The sequence below is a fragment of the Hemibagrus wyckioides genome, linkage group LG27 (assembly GCF_019097595.1).
Source record: "Hemibagrus wyckioides isolate EC202008001 linkage group LG27, SWU_Hwy_1.0, whole genome shotgun sequence".
Classification (NCBI taxonomy): domain Eukaryota; kingdom Metazoa; phylum Chordata; class Actinopteri; order Siluriformes; family Bagridae; genus Hemibagrus; species Hemibagrus wyckioides.
In genome coordinates, this window is record NC_080736.1 from 7,463,395 (window position 1) to 7,480,000 (window position 16,606).

Consider the following 16,606-nt stretch of genomic DNA (forward strand, 5'->3'; position numbering starts at 1 on the left):
TTCACTTTCATCTCCTCATCTTAAACTGCACTCTTCCTCTGTCTCTCTATCTATCTGTCTATCTTTTTGTCTGCCTCTCTGACATTCACTCTTCTCCCTTTCTGCCCTCCATCTCCTTTATCAATCCATGACAGTTTTGCTCTCCACCTCGATCAGCTCTGGGCTCATCTCCCACTTTCCTTCTGTCTGTCTGTTTCTTCTATTTCAGGATGTTGGTGTAGTTCATGGCGCCGCTCCTCTTCTCTCTGTAGCTGAACTGAGCCCATGAGACTCGGCTTAATGACTTACTGATCAGATTATCACCTGCCTAGCCCCAACATCGTGTGTGTGCGTGTGCGCATGTGTATGTGTGCGTCAGTCGCAGGGAGCAGGCATCAGACAGTGAGGGATCAAGGAGATGAGGTTGTGTGCATGTAGCGTGCTAAGTGGATTTATCACACCTCACTTCGTCAGGACTGCAGCGCTTTACAAGATTCAGGCAAAACACAGTAAAATCCTGACCTCCACATTCCACACGCTGCTTCTCGAAGAGTTCTGAAGTTCATTTTACTTTAAACGGATCGTTTGATAGCACATTAGATGCATTAGACGACGGAAAAAGCTCCGAGTCTAACATTTCATCGTGGTTTTGTAACTATTTTTGTAAGTCTTCATGGAAATGAGCAGAAATGAATAATACATGGAAACTCTCATGTCTTGTGCTTTAAACATTTGGGGATGCTTTTTAGTTTTAGATTTTATTTTATTATTATTTTTTTTGTTAAATATATCCACAAGTTTGTTTTCTTGCCTTGGCTTCAAATTGGATCAGGACTCCTAGCATTAATGTTATAAAAAACTTTTTATAATAAATAAATAAACAGGGCTGAGCCTCTACGTGTAGTGAAGAGAACATTTGGAGATGCTTGTAGAGGATTCTTCAATCCAGCGAGAAGAACATTTCCAACTCCTTTATATTCTACAGTTTGCTCTTGTGGATGTTGTATATTTAATTCAGCAGGGTTCGGAGTCAGAGGCTCGGAGATCTGTAGTGAAGCAGGTTTGGAGAGCTGTAGATGCTTGTGGGTGGCTGATAGTCCGGATGTTTGGGGTCAGTGTCAGGGAGATGCACCTATGGTCAAGTTTGAACCTCTTAGAAAAGGCAAGCAGATATTGATTTAAAAAAAAAAAAAAAATGAAGCAGTGATCCCTCACTGTATATCACAGAGGAAATCATTTTTTAAAAAAAAATAAAATAAAGTCTTAAACAGTATTTTAAATTTGAAATAATTTAAAAAATTAAAAAATGTTTTTTCAAGAATTTTTGAAAAATATTTAAATTTAAAATGTTTTTTTCCCAAATAATTTCTTTTACTTTACTATTTTTTTTTATATATATCTTTTGCCTTTGGGTGCATTTTTATTTTGAATATTTTGAAAAATATTTTAAATATATTAAAAAAAAATATTTCTGGAATATAAAAAAAATATTTTTGGAAATAATTTCAGGCTTTTGTTTCCTTCTTTGTATTCTATTTTCTTTATTTCTATATATTCTATTTTGTTGTGATCTATTTTCCATTTATTCTTATTTTCTTTAATTCTATATTCTCTTTAATTTCCCCAATAATTTTATTTACCAATTCTTTACCAGTGTTCTTTTGCCATCAAATCTTTTGGGGGAAAAATACATCTATTTTATGTCCCTTGTGACCTGTTCTCAGGTCCAGATTTCTTTTATTTTTTGTCTCCACCTGAATATAAAAATATAATACTTCTCTCTATAAGAGAAGTATTTGCTATTTGTTTATTTTATAAAATTTTATTTTTTTTTCTAAAGGATGCCAATAATTCTACAAAGACCTTTCCCAAGATTGCATCTAAAGATTTCAGGGCATATGTTGTTCTTGTTCTGTTCCTCACTGATTTCTCTCCTTTCTCTCTTCTCAGAACAGCGTTAAGTTTGTTTGTTTCATTTTTCTCTCCTTCTGTATTATCTTTTTTTTCCCCTTCTTAATCTGGATGCTAGAAGCAGAGCTGTTCAAGACTGAGGAATTGGGAAAAGGTGGCGCTGGCAGCGACGTGTACCATATTGTGCGTGAGAGGCTGTATATGTGATGTGTGTGTGTGTGATGTGTGGAGTGTGTGTTTCAGGCAGGCTGTGCCCTCTGTACAACTCGGTGCCTTTGACTCGTCTGCGTCTGGCCTCCAAACTGCTGCTGCTTAATTATGCATCAGGCTGAGACCTCACCAAGCCAAACACACACACACACTCTCACACTCGCATGCTATCACACTCACACAGCCTGAGCGTTCTCACCTTGCAGCATATGCAGTAAACACACACTCCAGAGAGCAGACTAAACACTGTAGGCAAGGACACAGTGTGAGTGCAGAGGGAGGAAATGCACTAAGCAGACTTCCTGATAGATCTGACACGAGTCGATTGACTCCCACTACAGCTCCAATTCCCAGTCATAAACTTCATGCCTCCATTCTGGAGTGACAACTTAATGGAATTTTGAAAAATTGTTGATCTTTACCTTCAAAGTATTTGTGTGTGTGTGTGTGAGAGAGAGAGAGAGGCAGGATTGCTTGCTCTCTCAGTTTGAAGTCAGCGCACTACAGCTCAGGGTTTTTAGCCTTTTTTCCGGCTCATGGCACATTTGTTCAACTTCATTGCTCTCTGCAATAGCATGTGCCTGCAGCGTAATTGTTAGACCTTTCACATGCTCATCTTTTTTTATTTGAGGAACGATTTCTGCTTTTTAAACCTCTATAGAGTTGCTTGTTTTCACATGGTAACTTGTTGAAAAAGCCAAAAATGTGCTCAAGGGGCTTTCAAGTAGATCTTAAGGTAAACAGTGGGATCTAGAGTGAGTCTGAACTGACCTCCCGCATGAGGGTGTGAGTAAGAATATTAACTTCCACGATTCAGATACAGGGAGCGTTACGACAACAAATCTAAGATTTCTAAGCGTTCGAGCTTGAAATTGTATTGTTGTTAACGCCATTTTTGCGTATTTCGGGCAAATGTTTTATAGAAAGAAGTTTTAAATTAGGAAACATAACTAGGAGACGCACATATGGCAGAGATGAAGCAGGTTACACTTGTAACAGAACTCTATAGATGCTCGGATAGTAAGTGTCTCATCGCAGCACTTGTTTGTATTTTGTCCATAGACTATCTGTCTATCTTTCTGCTGTCTGCGTGGGGAGAGAGAGCAGCAGTAAGGCAGCTACTTGACATCACGTCTGTTTGATTTGAATGACCGCAGTTATGTAGCACTATAATATGTATATCTGTGAGAAGGACAGACCTGGCTTTTCCCAAACACACCACACCACTCAGTTCAGGCTGCTCCATGGAGGGGGTGTGTGTGTCTGTCTTACTGTCTCTGTGTCTTTCTCCATCTCTGTGTCTCCATCTCTGAGTCTGTCTCTGTGTATCTCTGTCTCCGTCTGTTTCCGTGTCTGTCTCTGTATCTGTCTCCATCTCTGAGTCCGTCTCCGTCTCTGTGTCTGTCTTCGTCTCCGTCTGTTTCCGTGTCTGTCTCTGTCTCCGTGTCTGTCTCCATCTTTGAGTCTGTGTCTGTCTCCATCTCTGTGTCTGTCTTTGTGTCCCTTTCCCTTCCTCCCTCCCTCCCTCCCTCCCTCTTTCTCTCTCTCTCTCTCTCTCTCTCTCTGCATGTGTGTGTGAGAGAGAGACAGAGAGAGAGAATTCAATGTATCACTGACATTAAACTATTTCTGAATCCCCGCTCCTCCCTGCTTTATTCCGGTTAGAAAGTTTCTGGCTGCTGCACACACATTATTCCGACTGTTTTATGGCTTTAGAGATTTACAGTGAGGCCCACCTTTCACTGAAATATTTGCTCAAGGAGCACTTGAACTAGAAGGTCATTATTTTAAGATACACTCAAAGAGAATCATCATGCCTGCTTTGTCTGTGTGTGTAGGACTGAGTTTAAAAAGTTAGGCAAATGGTTTTGGAGGGGTAAAAAAAATCCCACAAATTATTTTTAAAGACGAAATAAAAGAAAAGAAAGTTGAACGCTTGCCTTGGACACGGTGGTTCATTTGAAGTCAATGCCATCATGTGGTCAGCTTGGTAAGTACACTGTATCGCATATCGGTCAGCTTTAGGGGACTGGTCCTGTTAGAAAACACAGCCTAATGAACTCTTATGTGAAATAATCATGCATACTTGAAATGTTAATACACAATAATAAAAATGCATGCATGCTGTAATATAAAATAAATAAATCTACAAGCAAAGTCCTGTAGGATTCTTTTCTAAATCCAGTCTCATAGTCATAGTGGGACCATTGACTGAATATGGCTAATGTTTTAATAACTTACCTAATTAATTTTTAATTAAAATATTAATGAACTGCCCCAGTTTGCCCAGTTCACTCAGACTGTAGTTAAAGATTAAAGCAGAAGAGACATAAATAACAATATGTATGAATAATGTAAGAGTATGCATATAAGTAAAATTAAATAAATGGAAATGCAAATAATATGCAGGCTTCAAGTTAGTATGATTTTATTTTTTAATCTGTATGAGGTTTTCTCTGCAGCTCTCCCGGTCTGCAGTGGTCAGTATCGATCAAAAGTGTTCCAAGGAAGGAACAGTAGTGAACCGGTGACAGGGTCATGGACGGACAAGGCTAATTGATGCACGTAGGGAGTGAAGGCTGGCCCGTGTGATCCGATCCAACAGACGAGCTACTGTTGCTCAAATTGCTGAAGACGTTAATGCTGGTTCTGAAAGGTATCAGAATACACAGTGCATGACGGGTCAGGGCTGTTTTGGCAGCAAAAGGTGGACCAACACAATATTAGGCAGGTGGTCATAATGTTATGCCTGGTCGGTGTATATATAAATAATGGAGTGGTAACATGATAGGCTCCAGCAGATCCCCGTGACACTAATTAGGAATAAAGTAGGTATAGAAAGTTTGAGCAGAGGTAGCTCAGTGGTTATGACTGTAGACTACTGATCAGAAGGCTGTAAGCTCAAATCCCAGGACCACCAAGCTGCCACTTTTTGGTACTTTGTGCCAAACAGCCAGACAGCAAACAAAGAGAGATTAACTTGTTTATTCACAGATAACTGTTCAAACTGGAAAACCCATAGGAAACCCTCATACTAACCCGAGTTCAGGATCAAACCACAACAGCAGAACCCCTAAAAAAACTTGACCAGCACAGAAGATAATTAAGGTAATCTGCTGCCCACAATTGTCCTATCAACTTATACTTCGTCATTAAGTAATATCAGCCCTGACCCGTTGAGGCATGGACTCCATTAGATCCCTGAAGGTGTGCTGTGGTATCTGGCACCAAGATGTAAGCAGCAGATTCTTTAAGTTGCGAGGTGGGGCCTCCATGGATCGGATTTGTTTGTCCAGAACATCCCACAGATGCTTGATTGGATTAAGATCTGGAGGCTAAGTCAACACCTTAAACTTCTTGTGCTCATCAAACCATTCCTGAACTATTGTTGCTTTGTGGCATAGCGCATTATCCTGGTGAAAGAGGCCACAGTCTGCAACATTGCTTAGGTAGGCGGTATGTGTCAAAGTAACATCCATATTTATGGCAGGACCCAAGGTTTCCCAGTAGAACATTGCCCAAAGCATGACACTGCCTCCGAGGGCTTGCTTTCTTCCCATATTGCATCCTGGTGCCATGTGTTCCCAAGGTAAGTGACTCACATGCACCCGGCCATCCACGTGATGTAAAAGAAAACCTGATTTATCAGACCAGGCCACCTTCTTCCATTGCTCCGTGGTCCAGTTCTGATGTTCACCTGCCCATTATTGGCACTTTCGGGGGATGAACAGGGTTCAGCATGGACGCCCAGACTGGTCTGTGGCTATGCAGTCCCATACACAACAAACTGTTGCCACTAACAGGTGCCATGTGGAGGCGATACAAGTCACCTGAAATATATATATATATATATATATATATATATATATATATATATATATATATATATATATATATATATGCATACATACAGAACTGAACTATGAAAATTTTAGAAAAACTAGTTTGAAAGCAAGTAATACTTGGAAAATGTTTTAAAAAGTATGCATACTCAAAATACAAGCAAAGCCCACTATGAGTTTATTCAATTTCTTTGGAATAAATAACCTGTTGTTTGGGATTTCAGACATGAGGAAACACTAATTCTATCCAACCACATAAGAACAGAGATTATTCACCTTATGTGTTATTTATCACAGATCTGCTATCATGAATATGTGATACACTATATTGCCAAAAGTATTCGCTCACCTGCCTTGACTCGCATATGAACATGAAGTGACATCCCATTCCTAATCCATAAGGTTCAATATGACGTCGGTCCACCCTTTGCAGCTATAACAGCTTCAACTCTTCTGGGAAGGCTGTCCACAAGGTTTAGGAGTGTGTTTATGGGAATTTTTGACCATTCTTCCAGAAGCGCATTTGTGAGGTCAGACACTGATGTTGGACAAGAAGGCCTGGCTCTCAGTCTCCGCTCTAATTCATCCCAAAGGTGTTCTATCGGGTTGAGGTCAGGACTCTGTGCAGGCCAGTCAAGTTCATCCACACCAGACTCTGTCATCCATGTCTTTATGGACCTTGCTTTGTGCACTGGTGCACAGTCATGTTGGAAGAGGAAGGGGCCAGCTCCAAACTGTTCCCACAAAGTTGGGAGCATGGAATTGTCCAAAATGTTTTGGTATGCTGAAGCATTCAGAGTTCCTTTCACTGGAACTAAGGGGCCAAGCCCAGCTCCTGAAAAACAACCCCACACCATAATCCCCCCTCCACCAAACTTTACACTTGGCACAATGCAGTCAGACAAGTACCGTTCTCCTGGCAACCGCCAAACCCAGACTCGTCCATCAGATTGCCAGATGGAGAAGCGTGATTCGTCACTCCAGAGAACGCGTCTCCACTGCTCTAGAGTCCAGTGGCGGCGTGCTTTACACCACTGCATCCGACACTTTGCATTGCACTTGGTGATGTATGGCTTGGATGCAGCTGCTCGGCCATGGAAACCCATTCCATGAAGCTCTCTGCGCACTGTTCTTGAGCTAATCTGAAGGCCACATGAAGTTTGGAGGTCTGTAGCGATTGACTCTGCAGAAAGTTGGCGACCTCTTCGCACTATGCGCCTCAGCATCCTCTGACCCCGCTCCGTCAGTTTACGTGGCCTACCACTTCGTGGCTGAGTTGCTGTCGTTCCCAAACACTTCCACGTTCTTATAATACAGCTGACAGTTGACTGTGGAATATTTAGGAGCGAGGAAATTTCACGACTGGATTTGTTGCACAGGTGGCATCCTATCACAGTTCCACACTGGAATTCACTGAGCTCCTGAGAGCGACCCATTCTTTCACAAATGTTTGTAAAAACAGTCTGCATGCCTAGGTGCTTGATTTTATACACCTGTGGCCATGGAAGTGATTGGAACACCTGATTCTGATTATTTGGATGGGTGAGCGAATACTTTTGGCAATATAGTGTATATAGATTTCTGTTCTAAGAGATTAATTTCATTTGATCTACAATAGGATAGTGTTACTGCATACACAAACTAAACAATAAGTACACTAAATAAGTATGAATAATTGTTTTAAATGTTTAAATAACCATGTATACTTGAACATTCTGGTGTGAAATCAGGATGCATTCACATTTGTGTGCATTAAGTACAGAGGAAAATGGCCAGATTGATTCGAGCTGCCAGGAAAGATATATTAATTTATATAATCACGCTTTACAGCTTTGGTGAACAGAAAAGCATCTCAGTGTGCACAAAACATTGAAATTTAAAGTGGATGGATTACAACAGCAGAATACTACAGAGTTCTAGTTTTATCATGTCATGTCATATATTATGTCATATATCATGTCTCATGTCATATATCATGTCTCATGTCATATATCATGTCATGTCATATATCATGTCTCATGTCATATATCATGTCTCATGTCATGTCATACATCATGTCATGTCATGTCATATATCATGTCATGTGTCATGTCATGTATGTCATATAATATGTCACGTCATGTCTCATGTCGTCATGTCATATCATACCATGTCATGTCATGTCATATATATATCATATCATGTCATATGTCATGCCATGCCATGTCATGTCATTTCATGTGTCGTGTCATCATATATAATGTGTCATATCATGTCATATGTCAATTCACGTCATATCATGTCATATATCATGTCATATGTCATGTCATGTCATATATTATATGTCATGTCAGGTCATATATAATGTCATATTTGTTTAACTTAGTCTTTTTTTTTCTTTGTAGTTAAAGGAGGAGATCTGGAGGGTTCATAGGCATAGAGTGTTTTTGTTGAACTGGAAGGTTTGGTGATGTTGCCCTCAGTTATACAACCTAACCACCATCTCTCAATCCATTGCTTTATGTCCCAGGAATCCTTCATGTCTGAGTCACCTTCTGGTTCTTCATTTTAGTGATGCTGTCATAGGAAGTCTTCCTGGTGTCCCTGCTTGCACTCTGCACACAATCTACAGTCTCCTTAACATTTCAACCATTACATGATAATAAGCATAACTAATAATCTCTCTCTCTCTCTCTCGGGGTCAAACGAATGAACAAAATTGAGTAGTATATTGAAATGAAATGAATCGTGACAGTTAAGTCTATTGCAAGTGGACACTGACAGCATATCTTACTGCCCTTCTGTACTGAAACAGGGCAGGACGGCATAATGAGAGGAAGCTCCGAGAAAGCTGATAAAAACATCATCTATAGCACTTTGGTAAACTAAAGGTATGTGAGTGAGTAAAGGTTACTCCTTGATATTACAGATCCATGACAGAACAGAGCAGAAAGAAACCCAATGCCGAGATTAGACACGGTATGTCGTAATAGAGGGTTGAGTTTGTGAACACTGCCATCGTGTGGATGCTTTGCTTGTTACAGGAGGAATCTGCACCTGTTCTTCCACCTGTTCTCCTCCACCTGTTTGCATCCACTGTACATTTACACCACTTTATCACTGAAGCCGCATCCAGGTGTTTGTTTATCTGTAAGAGGTTTTTATTTCATTGTCTACGACCAAATTATATTCACAGTTTGTTTGTTTTTTTTACTTAGATGCACTGGTTGTTTTGTCAGGCAAAGAAGTGCAAATGAGGCGCTAAGAAATCAGAGCAGAGAAAAAGAAAGTTGAAGAGAAAAAATAGCACAGGACTATGAATAATAAAAAGGCGCACTTAAAAGTGTGATGCTGTACACTTGTTACGAAACAAGGTGTATAAATTGAATTTATTACAAATAGGCATAATATAAGCAAATATCTCGGTCTCTTTAGGGTAAAAAAAAATCTTGTGATTTTGGATTTAGTCGAGACTCCATTTAACACCTTAATATTGTTACTCTGTTCTTATGTAACAAAGTGCTCTAGCGCTATCGGTACTTTGCCACACATTTTACATTTTCATCTCAGTGTACTAGATGTGTTGTGTATTAGGATAGAGAATAAGTTGCAACAAACAAGAACTTTTCATGAACAAAAGCTTTTGTGAGTTACACGTTAACATGGTTTGCTTTCAAGGACCTAGAGTATGCACAAGATAACACATCTCTATAGCAACATGATACATGTGTTGCGGTCCCGGGGTGCAAATCAGTGTGCACATGCCATATGAAATGAGTGTGTGTGTGTGAGTGAGAGAGAGAGAGAGGGAGAGAGAGTGTGATTAGAAGAGAAAAAGATTTGTTTACTTTTTAACTGTCATTCATTTCCTACATATTCACACCCTCTATTCATTCGTCACTCTCTGTGGGTTGAGTGAAACTGATAAGGCCACAGCCCTCTAAAACATGCTGGGATGTGGTACTCTAGGTGTGAGTGAGGGTGTGTGTGTGTGTGTGTGTGTGTGTGTGTGTGTGTGTGTGTGTGTGTGTGTGCGCGCATGGTGTCCTAAAATGAGCTCCGGATCCAGACCAGAATAAAGCAATTACTGAAAATTAAGGAATGTTTAAGGGCAAGCCACTAGATGCATCACAGTGATGGGGAGAAAAAATGAAAACAGAATCCACATAACATAAGATTTAAAAAATATTTCACAAGATTGCTCATGGCCATTTATTTTGTGTTTATTTATAGAAAAATCAGATTTTTATTTTTATTTTAATTTAAATTTTTAATTTATATATAAAAAAGTGGTATTTAAAAAACTTAAATAAATATATATATATTTATTAAATATATATATAAAATAAGTTTTTTAAATACCACTTTTTTCTAGTTTCTATATTTTCTATTTTTTAGTTTCTATATTTTCTAAAATATAAGCAGTAACCCTGACAAGGAGAAAGCAGATACTGAGAAGGTACGCATTTCCCACCACACAAGCACTCACTACATTTGTATGTTAATGAAAGTGAGCTTTAATTGTCCCGTTAGTTTCATCCTGTTCTAATGCCCCAGTGAGAGGAAAACCACAAGCTCCTGCAACTTTATTCTTAGTCCTATGACCCATTTCTTTTTAGCAATACAATAAGATTTGGTGCCTAGATTTATTAGAGTTTTAAGGTTGTTATTTTATATGTACAAAAATATAAGTGGTAAGTACTTACAGTGCACTTCCTATAACAGCAAAAATGGAGATTTCTTTATTACTGTATTTAGGGCATTTGGTCATAAATAAGATGCATTTATTTCTTTTAGTTATATATACAGCTGAGTAGTTAAGGTTAAAGGCCTTGCTCCGGGGCCCTGCAGTGGCAGTGCTTAGGATTTGTACTCTGATCGATAGTCATGCCACAGCACTGTATTAGTTTCAATACAGTAGCTATATCAGAGCTGCAAGTATCAGCCATCACACCATATTTATCCTATATACATCCTCACAGCAACAATATCAGAGCTCTATCAGACAGCATGTGATATTTATCCTATCTACAGTATATCCTCACAGCCTGCATTCAACTTCTGGAAGAAACCAGTCAGGTTTCTGTGGAAAAGTTATGAAAACCATCTGAGGTATGATGGTGGCTTGTGTCAGCATAAAAATATCAGTATCAGTATCAACAGATCACAAAACCTATACGATTATTAATACAGGAACAGCATTACTGTAGATGACCCAAGGCATGTGTTTGTATCTGTTATTTTTCTGTGTGTGTGTGTGCACACTAATTAGACAGCTTTACCTGCCAAGTCTGATTACAAGATAGTTTACTGAATGAGTGTGTGTGTGTGTGTGTGTGTGTGTGTGGAAAGGTGTGTACTGTCACATGGGCGGGGTTAGAAGGCAGGCCTTGGCTGTACTTGGCTTTCCAGTCCTGGGTTTCCTGTGCACATTTCTACTCAGTATTCTGTGGAAGTCACACCAGCAGTCTGGAACCTGTAGAACATGTTCAGTCTGATCAAGCTGCCTCCCGTCTTCAACGTACACCAAGTGCCTAAAGTAAGTTCATTGCACATATCAACACTGTGGACACTGAAACTGAGCGAGATATTAGATTTCATTTTGGCGCATAAATCTGTACACTGTAATAAAAAATAATCTGCGTGACCTTCCATGGACAAATGGTATAGTGTATTTTTTTCCGTGCAGAAAACTAACCTTCGGTTTAGATGTGAGTGACTGTTTAAACATAGACCTGAGAACGATGAAGATTTCAGATTGAAGTGTTTAACATTAACTCTGTTAAGGTTTAGGTCACTGTAGCCGTGTGCATGATTTACAGTGAGGCTCGGTCAGGTCTAAGGTCATAAGGTGTTACAGTGTACCCCATCACACAGGAAACATAGACTCATCCATGGGTCCTCAAGATTTCCTTGTAGGAAATGTCATTTTATATATATATATATATATATATATATATATATATATATATATATATATATATATATATATATATATATATATATATATATATTATAAAAAAGCCTCAACAAGTATTTAAAATGTTTTCTATTTGAATTTGCATGATCATGGACATTGAAGATATACATCTTCAGATTTATTGATTTTTATTTATTTATTTTCATTTAAATGTAAATTCAGTCACAGTGTCTGAAGAAATATTCTACCGCACATTATATTGTGGAAAGATTTCCTCTAAATTAATAATTTATATTAATGCTTTATTCTAGAAGCATATACACTGTCCAGAAAAAGTGTCTAAAATGATGGACAATTTGAAAATCCAACCAGGGAATAGCTGTGATTGAATAAAGTAAAAAGAGAAGTGTGTGTATATATATATATATATATATATATATATATAAAATGTATATATGATGGATGTAAATTGAATGAATATAATAGTCCAATGTAAATACACCAACAGGCACTTTATTAGGAACACCTGCACACCTATACCTATTCATGCCATTATCTAAACAGCGAATCATGTGGCAGCGGCTCAGTGTGTAAAGCCATGCAGATACACAGCCAACACCCTCGAGTAATGTTTACATCGACATCAAAATTGAGATCTCAGTGATGGGATCCAACTGTGGCATGATTGATGGTTCCAGACAGACTGGATTGAGAATTTCTATATCTGCTGATCCCCTGGGAATTTCACACACAACAGTGTCTAGAGTTTCTTTAGAATGGTGCAATTAAAAAATAGATGAAAACATCGGCGGTTCTGAGGACAGAAATGCCTTCTTGGTGAAAGAGATCGATAGAGAATTGCCGGACTGGTTTGAGCTGATAGACAGGCTTCAGTAACTCAGATAAACATTCAGTGCAAATGTGGTGAGCATCTCAGGACGTGAAACGCATCGAGTCTCGAGGCAGATGAGCTACAGCAGCAGAAGACCATGTCAGGTTTTACTTCTGTCAGACAAGAACGGAAAGCTGATGCTGCAGTGGGAAAAGGCTCACCCAAACTGGACAGCAGAAGACTGCAGTTTGCTGAGGCAAACTGATGACAGGGTCAGATTTTAGCAGCAGCACCACCAGCATCAATCCATGAACCCAACATGAATTTCATGGACCCATGAAAGTGTACCTGAAAAATCTGCAGTGATGTCAACGTGGACCAGAATCTCAAAGGAATCTTTCACTTTGTCGATTCCATTACATGAAGAATTGAGGCTGTTAAGTGTAAAGTGAGGCCTGAGCCTCTGTGTGTGTGTGTGTGTTTTGCAGGCTTTCCAGGAGGACAGTATTATCTCTGGGTATCGTCACCCTCGCAGCTCTGCTACTGACTGCCTCCTCAGCCTGTTTCAGCTCACCAACGAGACTCTCAATGTCTGGACACATTTTTTACCCACCTGGTAAAAAGCTAAACACACACACAACACACACACACACAAATAGACATTGTTTGCTTATCCTTTCATTTCAATAATTCTCCACTTTGTAATCAGTCTAAGAAACTGTATAGTTAATTAACATTTATAATCCAGCTGATTATATAATAATCAGCATTCTGCCCCACACACACATACACGCGCGCCTTTAATCCCACAGACCGGATCAGTGTGAGTGACAGTTGTCATGTTTGTTAGCTAGAGACTAAGTTTGAAGAGACAGTGAATAAACAGTGAGAGAGGAGTAGTGCCTCATTTGTTCTGAGAGTTTCCTGAGAGTCTCAGCCATCCTGAAGACATGCACACGTCTCCTGTGTGCTAATGGGCTCGCAGCATTGCATTCCTCCAGGTCTTCCAGCTGCAGTAAACATGTCAGAGAGCCAGCGGCTTCTGTCGCATCTCATCCTTCAGGGTCCGGGAGTAATAAAGCTTTACCACGGCCCAGCCAGCTTCACTTCCCTGTTCTGTGCCAGTGTTTACGGTGGATAAGTATTAGGGTATTGTTTGGTTTCTTGGCCTTTAGCAAATATATACAGAGGTAAATGATGTTAATGTAACTGAGCTTGAATGCAGGTTTACAGTCTGTATAAAGTGATTGATTGATTGACTGGTTAATTGTATATAAGTAATAATTGGGGTTAGAGTGGCTTTGGAGAATTTGATTCCTGCCTTCACCCTTGCACACAGTTTGCATGTTGTCCTTGTACATGCAAGACTTCAGTCCACTCCACCCCCACCCCCCAACCCCTCCATTCTAATTTATCCATGGTGTGTCTGTGATTGTACCCTGAGATGGATTGGCACCCTGGCCAGGTTGTCCCCTGCCTTCTGCCCCAAGTCCTCTGGGATAGACGCCAGGTTGCATGTGACCCTTTATAGGGTAAGCGCCACAGTGAATGGTCGGATGAATGGATGGATGGGTGGGTGGATGGATAGACAAATGGTTAGGTGTGTGGCTAGATGGACAGGTGGATGGACAAATGGATGGTTGAATGGATGGACAGACAGGTGGGTGGATGGACGGATGGATGGAAGGATGGATGGATAAAAGGATAAATGGGTGGATGGATAAAAGGATGGATGGATGGATGGGTGGGTGGGATTTTGGATAGGTGGACAAATAGATGGGTGGACGGATAGACAAATGGTTAGGTGAATGGCTAGATGGACAGGTGGATGGACAAAATGAATGGTCAAATGGATGGACCGATGGATGGATGGATGGTTCTCAATTACAATTTGCTTCTTTTTTCATCATTAAATTTAAACCAAATGAACATGCTTATTGTGCAACATTATTATTTCTTTATTTGAATAGAAAATGTAAATGAGCGACAGTAACAGCACCATGTCTTTTCACATGCCATGACACAACTCTTTTCTAACTTAAGCTAATGCTGCTTTCCAATCAATATACAGATATATTGTCTTGATAAATCTAAACTCACTGACTCTAACACAAAGTGTGCATCATATTTAATTCAAAAATAAAAACTGTAATATGTATATACAGTATAGAGTATGTACTAGCTCGGTTACAACATTTTAAACGTCCTGTTAAACTTTAATTCAGTTTAACATAATCAAACAGAAAAATCGCAAGTGCTAAGCGAAGCAAGAAAGTGTTCTTTTTACTTCCTCGTATCTATCTATCTAACACTAGAGGCACGCTAACATACCAAAACATTCTGTTTCAAACATGACGTTCCTGTAAGATCACATCACCCAATTTTGACTTTTATGTGACATTTTTATGTCATCACTGAATGATGATTAAACAAAGCCCTATGTTCAAGAGATGAAAAAGATTAGCATTATAGTTTTATTTAGGTGCATTTCACATAGTCAACAAAACAGAATACCGAATATTTCTTAGGGCTTATGTGCACCTAGCAGCAACATAAAGAATTAATTCATTAATTCAAACCATTTCTAATATTAACTAACTTTGCTAGCAAACTAAGCTACTTGTTTACACAAAATAATTGTTAGCCTGCCGTAAACCTATGAGTATGAATATGATTTTTATTATTATTTCTTGAAAGAAGTTAGAGTAACGTTAGCCAGATACATTTCAGACGTTACAACGTTGATACATTTCAGAAAAATCCAGAGATACTGTGCTAGTTTGACCTGCTTGAGCTGGCCAGTGCCCAAAACAGAGACCGAACTGGTCAAACTGGTCCACCATTTTTGGCAGCTGATGATTAGTTCAGAAACAGTTTTTATTATGCAACCCATCGCTGGGCACACACACACACTCATTCACTCACGCAATCACACACTACGGGCAATTTAGAGACTCCAATCAGCCTAGTAGCATGTTTTTGGACTGTGGGAGGAAACCAGAGCACCCGGAGGAAACCCACCAAGCATGGGGAGAACATGCAAACTTCACACACACAGTGAGCGGGAGCGAGACTGGAACCCAGGACGCTGGAGGTGTGAGGCGAACGTGCAATAAATTAATAACTTTAATTAGCTTTAAGTATGATTTTTTACCCGCTAAACAACCTGGCTCATGGCAGCGGTTATTATGTTATTATACTATTAGTTAATTACTGATTCAGTCAGATAATAAAGATAGCTAGTACATTTCAGAGACAGCCGAAATGATGCTAAGTGAAATGACAAATATTTTCAGATTTATTTGATATTACACTACGTGTTATTATAGTATACTACGGTATATTGTTCTCTCTATATAAAAGACACATTTCCTCCCATTTAAAGTCATGAGAAGCGTTAAAAGATGTGACTTAATTAGCCAAAATAGTTTCGCTACCCCACCCCTACTCCGCCCTCCATCTATTTTCATGTCATGAGATTTTAATCTAGTTTAAATCACACTGTGGATGATGTGACATGTCATTTTGATGAAACAAAAAATAAATAAAGATAATATTAGTTATTATTAGTTGATATTGAAGACATAACCTGGCAAGTGGAATTAATCCTATTTGTTACTGTTGTATTAGTGGGAAAATTTCCTGTGTCCATAATACTGAAGTGTAAGGAAATACTCTCTTTCTTAATTCAGTGCTTATGTGATGTGTAAATTAGCTACAAGCCAAACGTTAGTAGGAATAACTGTAGAGAATGAGGAGGAGACTGTAACTGTAATGCTAGCTGTATACACTGCTCTAATGCTGTAATAGCAGTATAATGCTGTATAGGTCTAGATTTTTTTTAAAGTACTCAAATGAACAAGCTCTAAAGTCACACACTAGATATGAAACAAAAATGTAAGAGAAGGTCACGTGTCCCAAACATCACTTTTT

General features: G+C 39.1%; 1 protein-coding gene across 3 annotated transcripts in view; it reads left to right on the top strand.

Annotated features, from left to right (window-relative positions):
- Positions 1 to 11,304: 11,304 nt before the first annotated feature.
- paqr5b (progestin and adipoQ receptor family member Vb) overlaps positions 11,305 to 16,606 on the top strand; it is a 16,152-nt gene continuing 10,850 nt past the window's right edge. For 2 of the 3 annotated variants that reach the window (XM_058382313.1, XM_058382314.1), the window contains exons 1-2: positions 11,305 to 11,460; positions 13,162 to 13,289. In XM_058382313.1, coding sequence (XP_058238296.1) covers positions 11,407 to 11,460; positions 13,162 to 13,289 — 182 coding nt within the window. In that variant the 5' untranslated portion in view covers positions 11,305 to 11,406. The remainder of the gene's footprint in view (positions 11,461 to 13,161; positions 13,290 to 16,606) is intronic. The other variant, XM_058382315.1, reaches the window with a different exon arrangement.